Consider the following 18127-nt stretch of genomic DNA (forward strand, 5'->3'; position numbering starts at 1 on the left):
TTTTGAGACGGAGTCTCGCTCTGTCGCCCAGGCTGGAGTGCAGTGGCCGGATCTCAGCTCACTGCAAGCTCCGCCTCCCGGGTTCACGCCGTTCTCCTGCCTCAGCCTCCCGAGTAGCTGGGACTACAGACGCCCGCCCCTCGCCTGGCTAGTTTTTTGTATTTTTTAGTAGAGATGGGGTTTCACCGGGTTAGCCAGGATGGTCTTAATCTCCTGACCTCGTGATCCGCCCCTCTCGGCCTCCCAAAGTGCTGGGATTACAGGCTTGAGCCACCGCGCCCAGCCTGCTTTTTTTTTTTTTTTTTTTTTTTGAGATGGAGTCTTGCTCTGTCGCCCAGGCTGGAGTGCAGTGGCGCAATCTCGGCTCACTGCAACCTCCGCCTCCTGGATTCAAGTGGTTCTCCTGCGTCAGTCTCCCAGGCAGCTGGGACTATAGGTGCATGCCACCCCACCCAGCTAATTTTTGTATTTAAAAAAATTTTTTTTGAGATGGAGTCTCGTTCTGTCGCCAGGCTGGAGTGCAATGGTGCGATCTCAGTTCACTGCAATCTCTGCCTCCTGGATTCAAGCGATTCTCCTGCCTCTGCCTCCAGAGTAGCTGGGACTACAGGCACATGCCACCACGCCCAGCTAATTTTTGTATTTTTAGTAGGGATGGGGTTTCACCGTATTGGCCAGGCTGGTCTTGAACTGCTGACGTCCTGATCCACCCGCCTCGGCCTCCCAAAGTGCTGAGATTACAGGCGTGAGGTACCGCATCCAGCTGAGATGCCCTCTTCGTATACCTCTTTATTTCCTCTTTCCAGAAGAAAATACTGTTTTGTGTCCTTCAAGACTTTTTTATTTTTATTGTTTATTTATTTTGTGATGGGGTCTCATTCTGTTGCCTAGGCTGGAGTACAGTGGCGCGATCTCAGCTCACTGCAACCTCCACCTCCCAGGCTCAAGCGACACTCATGCCTCAGCCTCTGGAGTAGCTGGGATTTTAGGCAGGCACCACTGTGCCTGGCTAATTTTTTTGTATTTTTAGTAGAGAGAGACGGTGTTCACCATGTTGGCCGGGCTGGTCTTGAACTCCTGACCTCAGGTGATCTGCCCACCTTGGCATTCCAAAGTGCTGGGATTACAGGCGTGAGCCACTGTGCCCGGCCTAATTTTTTTTTTTTTTTTCCTGAGACAAAGTCTCACTCTATTGCCCAGGCTGGAGTGCAGTTGTACAATCTCGGCTCACTGCAACCTCTGCCTCCTGGGTTCAAGTGATTCTCATGCCTCAGCCTCCCAAGTAGCTGGGATTACAGGCACTCGCCGCCACGCCCGGCTAATTTTTTTTTTTTTTTTTTTTTTGGTATTTTTATTAGAGACGGAGTTTCACCATGTTGGCCAAGCTGATCTCGAACTCCCTAGTTTAGGTGATCACCTGTCTCAGCCTCCCAAAGTGCTGGGATTACAGGCGTGAGCCACTGTGCCCAGCCATTTTTTAATTGTTAGTAGAGATGAGTTCTACATGTGTTACCTAGACTAGTCTTGAACTCTTGGGCTCAAGTGATCCTGCCACCTTGGCCTTCCAAAGTGTTGGGATTATAGGTGTGAGCCACTACAGACAGCCCAAAAGCTGTGTGTGTGTGTGTGTCTGTGTGTGTGTGTGTGTCTGTGTGTGTGTGTGTGTATATATATATATATATATATATTTTTTTTTTTTTTGAGACGGAATCTGGCTCTGTCGCCCAGGCTGGAGTGCAGTGACACGATCTCAGCTCACTGCAAGCTCCGCCTCCTGGGTTCACGCCGTTCTCCTGCCTCAGCCTCCCAAGTAGCTGGGACTACAGTTGTCCGCCACCATGCCCGGCTCATTTTTTGTATTTTTAGTAGAGACAGGGTTTCACTGTGTTAGCCAGGATGGTCTCGATCTCCTGACCTTGTGATCTGCCTGCCTCGGCCCCCCCAAAGTGCTGGGATTACAGGCGTGAGCCACTGTGCCTGGCCAAAAGCTATATTTTGAATCACATTTGCACACTGGCTCAAGTTAAGCCACAGGGAAGTTCAATCTGAAATTTAGTTATCGTTATAAAAATTGCCATTTTTTAATAAATGGTATTTATGTGCCATTTTTTATATAAGAGCCAGCTAATCAATATTTGAGTTACTTAATCAACAGCAGACTTGGAGTTATATGGATTTGAGAGACTTTTTAAGAGGCCTCAATTCATTTCCTCAACATTTTGGAACATGTGTTGATAATGTGATAAAACATTTCCCTTTGCCAACAATTGCTGATAATGCGATTGCCCCAAATAAACATAAAAAACAGAAAAACAAAAAGCCAGACATCCTGAGTAATATATTCCAGAAATCAGATTGTGCATTTAGTGTTACTAGGGAGGATTATGCCATTTTGCTGCTCCAAATCATAAACTTTTCATAGAGGAAGTGTTTCCCCAAGGACCAAAGAATCCTTCCTTTTTCCCCGTTGTAAATTTACCGTGCTTTTTGTCCTAGATCTGTTGTTTTAGGTCAATCATAACCAAAAGATGAATCTTTATGTAGTTATTTCTGTAAACAAAATTTTACTTGTTGATGACTACATTAGTGTTAGTAAAACTTGATTTGGCTTTGTAGAGGAGATATATCATTGTGTTGCAAATTTTAATTTCACCTTCTATTAGATTTTTTGGTTTCATTTTACCAGTTTTAATAATGAACAAGTGTGGTATTTTTAACTATCATTATACTTAAATTTTGTGTTTAATTTTTCTCTAAATTATATTTAATATGTTTACTTTTCAGGAATTACCCAACTCTGTCTTTTTGGTGATGGAGGTAGGTAGTATACAAACTTATGTTTAATTTATTTCAAATTTCTTTTTTTTTTTTAGATTCTAGCATAAATCTTCATATTTCAAATCCCTTTTGATTAATATGAACCTTAAGATTGACAGTAGATAAATTATTTGAATGTTTATATTAATAAAGTTGATTCAGTGATCTAGATTCTACTCAAGGAATATAAAATTTTAAAAATTTTGAATCTGTAATGTTTTTAGGCTATATTTACATGAGATTATATACAAATGATTTTTTAATCACAATTGACAATGGATTGAATTAATCTTGAATCACTGTGTTTATTTTCATTGCTTTCTCTTTTCTATGTCAGTATTGCAATGGTGGAGACCTCGCAGATTATTTGCAAGGTAACTGTGTGTGTGTCAGTGTTCAATAAAGATAGTGCTGCAGCCTGTTTAATTCTAAGAGGTACTTTTGAAATACACTACCCGTTTTCTGCTCTTGTATAGAAACATTCAATAAATATTTGTGTATTTGTTTGACTTGTGATCACTTTGCAGACCAGTTGTTTGTGGTTTTGTTCCTAAGCTTTACTTGTATATAAGTATTTACCTTTTTGTGTGTCTCTCTCTGATAGTGTTTGAGAGATGGTCCTATCCCCAGGAGAGGAGAAACCCCATAGAATTCCTCTCCTTCAAAAGGCTTCACTGAGTTGTAGTCCTTTTCATTTCTTTCAAAATAAAAAAAAAGTTGTAGTGGAAAAATGTATCCAAGAATGTATTTGTGTGAACATTTCTTATAATTAAAAAAAGGCAACAAAAAACATTATAAGGCATTAAAGGTAACAATGAAATTATTTTGTGGTACAGAAGTAAGATTTTAGTATTAGATGGTGCTTGAAATTTTGAACCCAAAATGCATACATGTAGGATGTGAAGCATTCAGATCAAATTGTGTGCCTCCAGAGTATTTTCTTTTTCTTTCTTTTTTTGTTTTTTTTTTTTTTTGGAGACAAAGTCTTGCTCTGTCACCCAGGCTGGAGTGCAGTGGTACATTCTCGGCTCACTGCAACCTCCGCCTCCTGGGTTCAAGTGATTCTCCTGCCTCAGCCTCCTGAGTAGCTGGGATTACTGGTACATGCCACCACGCCCAGCTAATTTTTATATTTTTAGTAGAGACAGGGTTTCACCATGTTGATCAGGCTGGTCCCAAACTCCTGACCTCGTGATCCACCAGCCTAGGCCTCCCAAAGTGCTGGAATTATAGGGTGAGCCGCCGTACCTGGCCAGTGAAGCCAGTACCTACTTGTTCACCCCTTAAAAGATACAAGGGGAATATGCAAAAAGACAGTAAAAAGTTAACACATTCAACCTATAAATAGATTACGGCGTCTGAGCGCGGTGGCTCATGCCTATAATCCCAGCACTTTGGGAGGCCGAGGTGGGTGGATCACCTGAGGTCGGGAGTTCGAGACCAGCCTGACCAACATGGAGAAAACTCATCTCTACTAAGAATACAGAATTAGCTGGGCATGGTGGCACATGCCTGTGATCCCAGCTACTTGGGAGGCTGAGGCAGGAGAATCACTTGAATCCAGAAGGTGGAAGTTGCAGTGAGCCGAGATCACGACATTGCACTCCAGCCTGGGCAACAAGATAGAAACTCCCATCTCAGAAAAAAAAAAAAAAAAATAGATTACGGCAGTTGATGGTAAAAGCACTGTGGACAATTTACAAAATATAACATAGATATATAGGATAATATAGAATATTGCTAACATTCAGAAGCTGTGTAGAGAAAAATGTAAAGAATACTGGTACTTGCACCCCCACCACCATTTACAAGGGAATTATAGGCTGGGCATGGTGGCTCACACCTGTAATCCCAGCACTTTGGGAGGCCAAGGTGGGCGGATCACTTGAGGTCAGGAGTTTGAGACCAGCCTGTTCAACATGGTGAAACCCTGTCTCTACTAAAAATATAAAACGTAGCTGGGCATGGTGGTGCATGCCTGTAGTCCTAGCTGCTTGGGAGGCTGAGGCAGGAGAATCTCTTGGACCCGGGTGGCGGAGGTTGCAGTGAGCTGAGATCAAACCATTTTACTGCAGCCTGGGCTACAGAGCAAGACTCTGTCTCAAAAAAAACTCAAAAAAATAGAAAAAAGAAATTATAAATACAGTTGAAGCTCCCTGTAAGCCCTTCTGCAGTCCCATTCCTGTCCTTTCCCTAGAGGCAGTCATTGTCCTGAATTTGGTAGTTTAAAAAAAAAACTGTCAATTTAGTAAACACATTTCCAAATGTTATTCATAAATAGAACGCAGTGAGACAGACACTTTCATTCACTGCTGTTGGAAAGGAGTTGAAGCTGGAAAGCACCCTGCCCTGCCTTTCTTCACGTTCTTGGTGTTCCTGATGAAGCGCTTTTCTACTTGGGGTCAGACTGAGTGACACCAGCTTACAGCCCTCATTAGAATACCAGTTGTTTTTTGACTCCTGTGGCTCATGCCTATAATCCCAGCACTTTGGGAGGCCCAGACGGGTGGATCACGAGGTCAGGAGATCAAGACCATCCTGACTGACATGGTGGAACCCCATCTCTACTGAAAATACAAAAAATTAACCGGGTGTTGTGGCGGGCGCCTGTAGTCCCAGCTACTCGGGAGGCTGAGGCGGGAGAATGGCGTGAACCTGGGAGGCGGAGCTTGCAGCGAGCTGAGATCACACCACTGCACTCCAGCCTGGGTGACAGAGCAAGACTCCGTCTCAAAGAACAAAAAAAGAGTTTTTTCTTTTCTAGAGAGCATGTTGTTAAAAAAAAAAAAAAAGAATATCAGTCTCATTAACAACTATTATTCACCCGTAGAAGCACTATTACAACAGTTTTGTTGAACTCTTGTGTTTGATACTCTAAAGCAATATTGTTAGGAGACTCAATAGTGAAGAGCTTAAGAGCTTGAATGTTGGAGTCAGTCAGGCAAGCATGGTTCTAGCACCAGTGTTTACTCATACTGCTGTATGATTTTGGTTTTATAACTTCTCCCTGGTCTTTCTCTGTCACAGTCTGTAAGGGAATCCCTTGTAGTATGAAAGCACTTTAAAGACATATGAAAGAAATTCTGGTCCTTAGAGGAATTATTGAGAGCTGCACTGTCCAATATAGTAACCACTGACCACATTGGGCTCTTGAAATGTGGCTAGGCAGAATCAAGATGTGCTGTAAGTGTAAAATGCATAACGGAATTTGAATACTTCATCAGAAGGAAAGAATGATTAAATCTCATTAATTTAAAAGTATTTATTACGAGTTGAAATGGTAATATTTTGGATATATTGAGTTAAATATATTAATTATATCTTTTTCTTTTCACCTTTTAAAATCTGGCCACAAGAAAATGGAAAGTTTGATGTGTGGCCACCTTAATATTCATGTTGGAGAGCACTGATCTAGAAGGTCTGGAATGTTTGGAAGGTCTGGAATGTCTAGAAGGTTGAATGCCATTGTGTCACAATAGGATCATTTAGTCCTTTAATTTGCTCTTTGAAACAAGCACCTTTTACATTTTCACATTTTCTTTCTTTCTTTTTTTTCTTTTTTATCTTTTTGAGACAGAGTCTCACTCTATCGCCCAGGCTGGAGTGCAGTGGTGCGATCTCGGCTCACTGCAACCTCTGCTACCTGGGTTCAAGCCATTCTCCTGCCTCAGCTTCCCAAGTATGCTACAGGCACCTGCCACTGTGCCTGGCTAATTTTGTATTTTTAGTAGAGACAGGGTTTCGCCATGTTGGCCAGGCTGGTCTTGAACTCCTGACCTCAGGCGATCCACCCTCCTCGGCCTCCCAAAGTGTTGGGAATACAGGCGTGAGCCGCCGTGCCCGGCCAAAATGAATTTTAAATACACCATCCATTTCAGTTGTCGCAATGTAATTTAAGTAAAACATAACAAAAATAAAGTTCTAGTTGTTGATTTGACCTCTCCACTATTATGCAATAATATATATATTAGCATCTGCAAGAAAGTAGATCTGGAAAAATGTACATCAAATTTTTAACAGTGTTCATCTCCAAAGGATGAATTTTTTTTTTTTTTTTTGAGACGGAGTCTTGCTTTATTGCCCAGGCTGGAGTGCAGTGGCAGGATCTCGGTTCATTGCAAGCTCCACCTCCCGGGTTCAGACTATTCTCCTGTCTCAGCTTCCCGAGTAGCTGGGACTACAGGTGTGCACCACCATGCCGGGCTAATTTTTGTATTTTTAGTAGAGACAGCATTTCACCGTGTTGGCCAGGCTGGTCTCAAACTCCTGACCTCGTGATCCACCTGCCTTGGCCTCCCAAAGTGCTGGGATTACAGGCGTGAGCCACCGCACCCAGCCCCCTGAAATTTTTTTTAATTTTAATTTTTAATTTTATTTATTAATTTTTGAGATGGCATCTGTGTAGTCCAAGCTGGAGTGCAATGGCACGATCTCGGCTCACTGCAACTTCTGCCTCCCAGGCTCAAGTGATTCTCGTGCCTCAGCCTCCCAAGTAGCTGGACCGTAGACGTGTGCCACCATGCCTGGCTAATTTTTTGCATTTTAGTAGAGGTGGGGTTTCATCATGTTACCCAGGGTGGTCTCAGACTCCTGAGCTCAAGTGATTCGCTCACGTTGGCCTCCCAAAGTGCTGGGGTTACAGGTGTGAGCCACCATACCCAGCCTTAATTTTTAATTTTTTTGTAGAGGCAGAGTCTTACCATGTTGCCTAGGCTGGTCTCAAACTCCTGGGCTCAAGCAATCGGTCTGCCATGGCCTCCCAAAGTGCTGGGATTACAGGCATGAGCCACACACTGGGCCATATTTGATAATTTTTAAAACATAAAGTTTTATTTTATTTGAAGATGTTAAGGACATGTAAAACTTGACAGGTCATTAAAATGATTTTAAAACCATAATATTTCACTTGTTCCAAGTATTAATGTTATTTCTCTCTTATTTACAAATGGAAAGGTTATATAGAACATATTCTAAGAATTACATGGACAGACATGCATCACAAATAATTTAAATAGGTACACGGATACTAAATCCTCAGTGGAGGTAAGGAATTACACTTGTGACTTTTAGACTCATTGTAATAAGCTTATTTGCATACTTTTTTTTTTTTTTGAGAGGGAGTCTCGCTCTGTGGCCCAGGCTGGAGTGCAGTGGCCGGATCTCAGCTCACTGCAAGCTCCGCCTCCCGGGTTTACGCCATTCTCCTGCCTCAGCCTCCCGAGTAGCTGGGACTACAGGCGCCCGCCACCTTGCCCGGCTAGTTTTTTTGTATTTTTTGGTAGAGACGGGATTTCACCATGTTAGCCAGGATGGTCTCGATCTCCTGGACCTCGTGATCCTCCCGTCTCGGCCTCCCAAAGTGCTGGGATTACAGGCTTGGGCCACCGTGCCCGGCAATTTGCATACTTACTACATTGAAATATTATGTGCAAAGCCCTTTTCTAAAGATTTCATAATTTTTTTCTTTTCTTTCTTTTTTTTTTTTTTTTTTGAGATGGAGTCTTGCTCTGTCACCCAGGCTGGAGTGCAGAGGCGCGATCTCAGCTCACTGCAAGCTCTGCCTCCCGGGTTGACGCCATTCTCCTGCCTCAGCCTCCCGAGAAGCTGGGACTACAGGCGCCTGCCACCAAGCCCGGCTAATATTTTTGTATTTTTAGTAGAGACGGGGTTTCACCGCGTTAGCCGGGGTGGTCTCAATCTCCTGACCTCGTGATCCGCCTGCCTCGGCCTCCCAAAGTGCTGGGATTACAGGCGTGAGTCACCGCGCCTGGCTTCTTTTTTATGTAAATTTTTTTTGCTAATCTTCTCTGTACCAGTTTTATTATATGTGCTGCTGAAATGAGCAGAAGTTTTCATTATTAAATGGGTTTTATTTAATCATCATGTCAACCTCATGTAGTCTTATCAACTTTTATACATGAGGAAGGTGGGCACAGAGGGATCGGCTTTTAGGGTAACACATTCAGTGGAAGACCTAGGAGTTGAACAAAGGCAGCCAGACTCCAAATCAAGCTGTTAACCACAACATGCTCAGGCATATACAGAAATACTGTAGAATTTACTGAATAGGCTCGTCACAATGTTTCTCACTGTAATCCCAGCACTGTGGGTGGCCGAGGCGAATGGATCACTTAGGTCAGGAGTTCAAGACCAGCCTGGCCGACATGGCAAAACCCTGTCTCTACAAAAAGTAGAAAAATTAGTTGGACATGGTGAAACATGCCTGTAGTCCCAGCTACTCGGGAGGCTGAAGCAGGAGAATCTCTTGAACCCAGGAGGCGGAGCTTGCAGTAAGCCGAGATTGTGCCACTGCACTCCAGCCTGGGGGGGGCAGAGTGAAACTCTGTCTCAAAAAAAAAAAAAATTTACTGAATAATGACTCACTACTTTCAAATAATGTTCATATCACCTCTTTATAGTGGTGAAATAGGTTAAAACATTTATTCTTAGGTATCTTTAGTTATGAAAGAGATTCTAGTGGAATGGGGGATATGGGAGATAAAAGGACAGAGTAGATGCAGTAACACAGATGCCTCACAGGTACAGGTAGCAGTAGTATCCAGGTCCCTCTGGTCAAAGATTTTGCTTGTTTGTAACTTGTGCTCACATAATGGTTGGAATTAAATGTGGACACTTATTCCAGATATTTGACTAATATGAAGGGGAACTTAGCTTTCGGCTTGTAAAGGACATTCGTATTTATTGAGTACCTATGGTGTTCAGAGTCATGTGGGCACCATCAGCAGTAAAAACATGAAGGGAAAAGCAAAACACACAGGTGAAACAAGATGAAAGTGCCCATCAGTTCTCTTTACAACAGGTTGACTACAAGTTTTGAGAAATCTTGTATCTCTTCATAAACGTCAATTATTAAAGTTAAAAATGAATAAATGTGAATCCAAATTCCTTATTCCCTTCATGCTGTCCTTCACAACCCAATCCTGTTGATGGAATATGCAGATAGTATTTGATTTTTTGTGCTTAAATATTTACGTGACTCCTTTTGTACCAGCAAAAGGAACTCTCAGTGAAGACACCATCAGAGTGTTTCTGCATCAGATTGCTGCTGCCATGCGAATCCTGCACAGCAAAGGAATCATCCACAGAGATCTCAAACCGCAGAACATCTTGCTGTCCTATGCTAATCGCAGAAAATCAAGTGTCAGTGGTATTCGCATCAAAATAGGTAAATGGCTGTGTATTGTGTTATGGAAAGGACATTTTTGAAACTATTTTTAGACAACTTTAGCTTTGTTGAATGATGATTTTTTTTTTTTGCGATAGAGTCTTGCTCTGTTGCCCAGACTGGAGTGTAGTGGGACGATCTCGGCTCACTGCAACCTACGCCTCCTGGGTTTCAGTGATTCTCCTGCCTCAGCCTCCTGAGTAACTGGGATTACAGGCATGCACCACTACACCTAGCTGAATTTTGTATTTTTAGTAGAGACAGGGTTTCACCGTGTTGGCCAGGCTGGTCTTGAACTCCTAACCTCAGGTGATCTGCCCACCTCAGCCTCTGAAAGTGCTGGGATTACAGGTGTGAGCCACCGCACCTGGCTAAATGATGGATTTTATTGATGCATTTTTGATATTTTTATTGACATCGTGAAGTTCTCTTAGGTGAATGCTTTACATTATTGACAGTGTCTGCTGAGTCTCAGGCAATGCTGACAGGCCCTCATCAGGAGCTCTAAATATGAATACCTGTGTCTCTCGAGAGGAAAATTGATGTGGTGTGGTTACTGGCAGCAAATTAATAACCCTGTTTCTTTTTTTTTCTTTGAGGTGGAGTCTCATTCTGTCACCCAGGCTGGAGTGAGGCACGATCTCGGCTCACTACAACCTCCGCCTCCCAGGTTCAAGGGATTCTCCTGCCTCAGCCTCCCAAGTAGCTGGGATGCGCAAGTAGCTGGCATGTTCCACCACACCCAGCTCATTTTTTTGTGTGTATATATATATATATATATATTTTTTTTTTTTTTGAGACGGAGTCTCGCTCTGTCGCCCAGGCTGGAGTACAGTGGCCGGATCTCAGCTCACAGCAAGCTCCGCCTCCCGGGTTTACGCCATTCTCCTGCCTCAGCCTCCCGAGTAGCTGGGACTACAGGCACCCGCCACCTCGCCCGGCTAGTTTTTTGTATTCTTTAGTAGAGACGGGGTTTCACCGTGTTAGCCAGGATGGTCTCGATCTCCTGACCTCGTGATCCTCCCGTCTCGGCCTCCCAAAGTGCTGGGATTACAGGCTTGAGCCACCGTGCCCGGCCTGTATATATTTTTTTAGTAGAGACGGGGTTTCACCATGTTGGCCAGGCTGGTCTCAAACTCCTGACCTCAAGTGATCTGCCTACCTTGGCCTCCCAAAGTGCTGGGATTATGGGCATGAGCCGCCACACCCAGCCATAACCCTGATTCTTTACAGTTCCTAGGCTTTTGAGATAGGGATCTCAGAGACCATCTAGTTTAGCCCTTGGCAGTTTTTTTTTTTTAGTAGTACCTCAAAATTATTTGAAACAATAAAAACATAATTATTTACATTCTGTATCTGGTATTGATATTTAATGAAAACTGTATTAATGAGCTACTTACTATAATTAGTATTTTCACTTGCAAAGTTTCATGCACCTTGGTTACAAATCTGGCAGAGGAGTGACTTGTACAGTTGATGATTACTACTATTTTTAGCTTGTTGAAATTGAGGTAGCTAGTTTTTTCTTTGGTGGACAGTGATATTCAGTAAGCTGTTTATTTTTCACAGTCCTTTGTGCCTTCTTGTGTCTTGAAGAATCATATGATGTATGTTAGGTATGAGCGAAGATATAATTTGATTTTCTACTTTCTATTTTGTGAAATAGCGGATTTTGGTTTTGCTCGTTACCTACATAGTAACATGATGGCTGCAACACTGTGTGGATCCCCGATGTACATGGTGAGTGAGTGTTTGCATCCTTGTGTGTTTAAAGTGTGGCTCCATAAGCATTGGAATTTAAATATAATGCTTGCTTCCAAATAAGATGTGATTTTACATATAGTCCAAGTTGTTATTACTAATGTTAATTATATTACTGATAATGCTATAATACAGAAATCTTTTGCCTTAGCATAGTGAACTATAAAAGTAGGAATGCTTAAAAAACACCTTATGGGAGCACTTCTTCAGCTGTAGGATGTGCTCATCTTTTGCATGTTAACTCTCTTGACAGGATCCCTATATTGTAGATGTTTTTTCTGTTAGCCTCACACTCAAAGCTGAAATACCTCAGCTTTCCCCTTTATCCTCTCATATAGATATCATCATGTATTATAGGGTTAGGTTATGAAACTTCTAAACTAATGTGCAGTGTTAAGTCTGGAAATACCTTAATTCTAGAGCTTCAGAATTATGTGAAATGTACCTATTTCAGTTCTAAGTTTAAAATGGGTTTATATTAAATTCAGAATTTCTCTAAACTAAAATCAACTTTGAACTATTAATCAAATTTCAAAAAAAATTTTATCAGATTTACTGTCAATCAATTTTACTGCTTATATATAATAAATTTTATATATTTTAAATTTATAAAAAATATAAATTTTAAAATTACTTTGTACTTCTTGAATATAAAATTAGTTTAGCCTTGAGGTTAGAGTGTTTTGGCTGATTATTAAAGGAAATTGACTTAATAAGAAATTTACTAGGGAAAATAAATAAAAATGTTATGTCTGAGCTGGATGTAGTGATGCATGCCTTTGGTCCCAACCACTTGGGAGACTGAGGCAGGAGGACTTCTGAAGCCCAGGAGTTCATGGCCAGCCTGTGAACACAGCAAGACCCCATTTCCAAAAAGAATTAAAGTTAAAAAGAAATGTTACATGTGGGAAATAAAACTATCTTTATTTTCCATTTCTGTTTAGTATTTGTCCTGATTAATGGTATATTTAAAAAGCAAAATTTGATGAGAGGTGGGAAAATACCTGAAACAAAGCAGCAGATAAATGGTTTTGCTTTTAGGACAATTTTTATTATTGTGTGGGGTTTTGCATCATAGTTTTTATTACTGTAGAAGTGTTCAGATTACAAAAAACATAGAGAATAATATAGCAAACACCTATGTACCCACCATCCATATTTCACAAAGTTAGCATTTTGCCATGTTTGTCTTGATCTTGTTTTTGAAAGAAATAAAATAGGCTGGGCATGGTGGCTCATGCCTGTAATCCCAGCACTTTGGGAGGCCGAGGTGGGAGTATCATAAGGTCAGGAGTTCGAGACCAGCCTGGCCAACATGGTGAAACCCCGTCTCTACTAAAAATACAAAAAATTAGCTGGGTGTGGTGACAGGCGCATGTAATCCCAGCTACTCGGGAGGCTGAGGCAGGAAAATCGCTTGAACCCAGGAGGTGGAGGTTGCAGTGAGCCGAGATCGTGCCGCTGCGCTCCAGCCTGGGTGACACAGGGAGACTTGTTCTCAAAAAAAAAAAAAAATATATATATATATATATTTATGTATGTATGTTGGAGACAGCCCAGGTTCCTTTTGTACTTCTCCCTGTTTCCATTTCCTCCTCTGCTCCTTTCACACACGTGAGGGAACCTCTGTCCTATGTTATGTATTTGATACACCATGTCCTATGGTGTGTATTTTTCTTTGTTATTATTTTGGTCCTCTCATTGTACTTTATGTGTCCATTATAATCAGTTGAAACATTTGTTTCTATAACTTGCCCCTTTTCATGCAACATTGATTTTGAGATTTACTAGTAAATCTCAATATATGATAATATGTTGTAAGTTCATTGCCTTATTATTTGATTAGAGAACTATCACAGGGTGTTGTTTTATTCTGGTAGTTTGTTAGGAGTGTCACCTTTACCAGTTAATTAATATGTGCATATTAATTATGTAAATACTGCATGCCCCTTAAATTTCTCTGTCCCCAGGCTCCTGAGGTTATTATGTCTCAACATTATGATGCTAAGGCTGACTTGTGGAGCATAGGAACAGTGATATACCAATGCCTAGTTGGAAAACCACCTTTTCAGGTAGGCTGACTTTTTTCTTATGTCCTCAGTTTTGGAATCTTGTCATTTTATAGTTGTGTTTGATTTGTAAAATGAAGAATACTTTGAAAGCAGTGTTTTTGGCTCCTCTGTGACTTACTTTGATTCTTTTATAGGCAAAAACTGCTTTAGTGAGTCAGAACATCTTTTGGTTTTCCCCTTTTATCTGCTTGCCCTTTGTAGTTGAACTGGGCATGCAGTCTGTTGTATGTTGGGATCAGGGCTAACAGCCTGATGGGAAATGGGTGTGAATGGTGACACCACAGCTTCCTGGTTAGCCTGGTTTTGAGATCCTGGAATCCACATGAGGGCTGGGGCTGTCTGGGGAGATCTCTGGAAACCATCTCTAGCTCTCTATTCCTGACACTGCTAGGTGAGAGGGAGGTAATTATATACGCTTTATGGAAATTAGTATGGGTCTCTCTTCTCCTCTCCCCCAACATCCTGTCAAAAAGTGACCCTGTAGAGTATAATCACGATGATTTCTCTTGAGTTCATATTGTCATGTTATAATTTCTTATGTCATAAAGAAGATCTTTGAATTTGAAAACTGGAACAAAATGAAAATATTTGCCTAAGATAGTATTAAGAAAATTAGTGACACAGCCAGGTTAAACACTTTTAATTTCTTAGTCTAGTTTGCATTGTAGAGGAGGCTTCTACATTTAAGCAGTTGTTGTTATCAGCTACTTGTTGCTGTGGAGAGACTGCATAGTAGCAGTATACATAGTTCTTTTCTTTGAATTCCTTTAGGGTCCTAAGGTAAAGTACACCTGAATTTTACCCAACAATAACGTACTTATTGGGCAGGCCATGTAACCTTCAGAATAGTGACCCTTAATCTATTCTAAGTTTCAGGCTCCTCTGAGAGTCTGACCTCAGAAAAGCTACCTCAGAAAAGGTACATTATACTCAGATGTACAGAATTTTCACACAATGTCATAGGTTTTATGACTTTCTAATGACCAGTTATGGCTCCTTCAGCAATCCATGGCTTTCAAGTTGAGAATCTATGTTCTGTAGCAAGAATATGAGCATCATCTCTCTTTCCTTTCCTCCTCCCTCATACTTTCCCTCCTTTCCTCTGAATCCCTTCCTTGAAACTCCCACTCCCTCAATCCGTTAAAAAAAAGAATATGAGCGTCAATCATATGATTTGGAAGTTTTGCCCCCATTGTTTAGGAAATTAAACCTTTTTTTTTTCAATAGGCCAATAGTCCTCAAGACTTAAGGATGTTTTATGAAAAAAACAGGAGCTTAATGCCTAGGTATGTGTTTAGATTACACTGGGTTTTACTATTTGTGAACACAGTGTTGTTTATTTGAACTGTTTGTGTTTTATGTATTCTCATTTTTGAATTCTTTTTCAGTTGATAATGTGAAAGCATTTGTTATAGCAAATTGGAAAATTGCTGGCACATCATAGGTGTCTGTGTAGTACTGTACTCTTTTCTTTCTCTTTTAAAATGTAAATGTAAATTTGAAAGAAAAAGATACGGAAGTTACATGTGTTCCTTGTGGGGAGGGTAATGTGGACAGAATAGATACACGGAAAGTAGAAAGTGAATTCCCCACAGCTTTGCTCTCTTCTTTAGGGGTAACAAGAGTTTGCTGTATCTCTTTCTACATAGTTTTTGTGGGAGTTCTTTATACATGTTTGAGTGCTTGTTTTCCTTTTGTTTTCTCTTGAACTTGTATCTTGAGATGAGTGCTTGTTTATGTATGTATTTATACACACACATAGTTTAAGACAAATTACATCATATTTTGTGAGTTGTTTGCAGTGTCCTTTTGTTTTTTACTTTGTAGTACATCACAGATGATGTTCCTCAACAGGATGTGGAAAGCCACTGTATGCTTTTTTATTTTGAGACAGAATCTTGCTCTGTCTCCCAGGCTGGAGTGCAGTGGCACGATCTAGGCTCACTGCAACCTCCGCCTCCCTAGTTCAAGCAATTCTCCTGCGTCAGCCTCCCTAGTAGCTGGGACTGTAGGTGCCCGCCACCACACCCGGCTAATTTTTGTATTTTTTTTTTATTATTAGAGACGGGGTTTCACCATGTTGGCCAGGCTGGTCTTGAACTCCTGACCTCAAGTGATCCTCCCACCTTGGCCTCCTAAAGTGCTGGGATTATAGGTGTGAGCCACCATACCTGGCCAACTGTATGCTTTTTTTTTTTTTTTTTAGATGATTAATAGGCTATTTAAGCAGGAGTACATATAGTCATCGACAGACTTAACATGAGAGATTAAATGTCTGACCCAATTTTCCTTCCCGGATAAGCTTTTCTTTCCTATCCCTGTCAGTTTTGAAAACATAATAGCAGAAGAAGAGGGGTCCAAGTCCACACAGAGCTCCCAAGAGTGAGTTTTTAGGAGTGGGTCTGAAATTAGGATAGACATTTGCTGATCTTGCATAGGTCCAACGAATCAAGGCAGGATCTTTGATGAGCCCTCTGCAGTTGGGGTGGTTGTACTGAAGCAGGTACTCTTGTTTCAGCCGAACTCTTATGGCCAACGGCTCGACTTGCGCCTGTCAGGTTTCTGGAGATATGTCGTATTTGGCTGGGTCGAGGGTTGGGGGCAGAGTGGCCAGGCGCGATGGAGTATACTTTGGGAACGACATCTTGGTGACCCAGGGCACAACTGCACCTGCCACTGTATGCTTTTAAATGCCACAGAGTCCCATAGATGTACATTACTTTATTTAATCAGATCCCTGTTTTCATTTTTTGGTCACTACAAACAGGCTCTAGTGAAGTGTGTGTGTGTGTGTGTGTGTGTGTGTGTGTGTGTGTACACCTTTGTGTATGTGTGCATTTTGGTAGTTTGGACTTATAGAAATGGAATTGTCAGACCAAAAGATAACACTTTCCAAATAGGCTATCCCAGTGAATACAGCAAGATAGAAAACTGCCCCTTTTCCCTCATTTTTACCAACACAGAATGTTAGCGGATTTGATGCTGCACAAATGCATGAGGACCAGTTAGCTATTAATTTAATTTGGATCGTTCTCTTCATTAGTGAGTTTGGCTCCTTTGTATTTGTTTAATATCTTTTTCTTTTTCTTTCTTTCTTTTTTTTTTTTTGAGATAGAGTCTTGTTCTATTGCCAGGCTGGAGTGCAATGGCATGATCTTGGCTCACTGCAATGTCCACCTCCCGGTTTCAAGCCATTTTCCTGCCTCAGCCTCCCAGGTAGCTGGGACTACAGGCAGGCTACCACGCCCGGCTAATTTTTGTATTTTTAGTGGAGACAGGATTTCACTATGTTGTTCACGCTGGTCTTGAACTCCTGACCTCAAGTGATCCACCCGCCTTGGCCTCTCAAAGTGCTGGGATTACAGGCGTAAGACACCATGCCCAGCCTGTTTAATATATTTTTGTAATTCTTATTCTTTGAATTGTGTACTTCTATTACTTCACTCATTTTCCTATTGCTTGTTGTTTTCATATTGGATGTTAGGAAGTTGTATTAGTTCTCATTTGTGTTTAAGTGCTGCCCTTTTCCAGACGGAAATGGAAGTGGCTATTTTGTAATACAGAACTTTATAGCAACTATTAGTGCAAGATTGAAGTTATGGTAAAACTCAACATTGGGCTTGTGAGGTGCCTTACTCCTGCAGATACTCAAATAACAACAAGCACAGTACAGGAATCTTCTCAATTTGATGCTGTTTCTCAAAGGCAGTTTAGTGCTTTTTTTTCCTTCTTTAGATGACTCTTACATGGTCTTCTTGGTATAAATATATTGGTATTTGTGAAACCACATATATGTTTTAGTTTACTATATGGAAGGCAAAAATTAATGTTGTTTATATATATAAACTTATCACTTAGGTGGTTGTGTTTTTCCTTTCCCCCAGTATTCCCAGAGAAACATCACCTTATTTGGCTAATCTCCTTTTGGGTTTGCTTCAGAGAAACCAAAAAGATAGAATGGACTTTGGTAAGAAATAGTTTCAACTTTTGCATGCTTTCTAACTTTATTGTTATATGTGCTGAAAGATTTTAAAAATAGAGATTTCAGAAGAAAATTGAAATCAGTTTCACTTTTCTTTTTATTTTCTTCACTAGTTTCGTAAATATTTATTGAGTGCTTATTACTATGTTCTAGGTATGGGAGATAGAGTAATAAAATCTCTCTCCTCATGTACCATATATTCTAGTGGTAGAGAGAGACAAGAAACAAATTAAAAACCATAGTTACATATTATATTAGAAGTTGCTAAGTATTGTGGGAATAAAGAAGTGGGGGTGGGGTGGGGGTGGG

At 41.1% G+C, this 18127-nt stretch overlaps 1 protein-coding gene and 1 pseudogene across 2 annotated transcripts in view; one reads left to right on the forward strand and one right to left on the reverse strand.

Annotated features, from left to right (window-relative positions):
- Positions 1-18127, forward strand: part of ULK2 (unc-51 like autophagy activating kinase 2) — a 102777-nt gene that overhangs the window by 15270 nt on the left and 69380 nt on the right. For both annotated transcript variants that reach the window (XM_025362878.1, XM_025362877.1), the window contains exons 4-10: positions 2785-2817; positions 3155-3191; positions 9830-10003; positions 11670-11743; positions 13735-13836; positions 15064-15122; positions 17721-17803. In XM_025362878.1, the coding sequence (XP_025218663.1) occupies positions 2785-2817; positions 3155-3191; positions 9830-10003; positions 11670-11743; positions 13735-13836; positions 15064-15122; positions 17721-17803 (562 nt within the window). The remainder of the gene's footprint in view (positions 1-2784; positions 2818-3154; positions 3192-9829; positions 10004-11669; positions 11744-13734; positions 13837-15063; positions 15123-17720; positions 17804-18127) is intronic.
- Positions 16091-16480, reverse strand: LOC112609216 (annotated as a pseudogene).

The sequence above is a fragment of the Theropithecus gelada genome, chromosome 16 (genome assembly GCF_003255815.1).
Source record: "Theropithecus gelada isolate Dixy chromosome 16, Tgel_1.0, whole genome shotgun sequence".
NCBI lineage: Eukaryota > Metazoa > Chordata > Mammalia > Primates > Cercopithecidae > Theropithecus > Theropithecus gelada.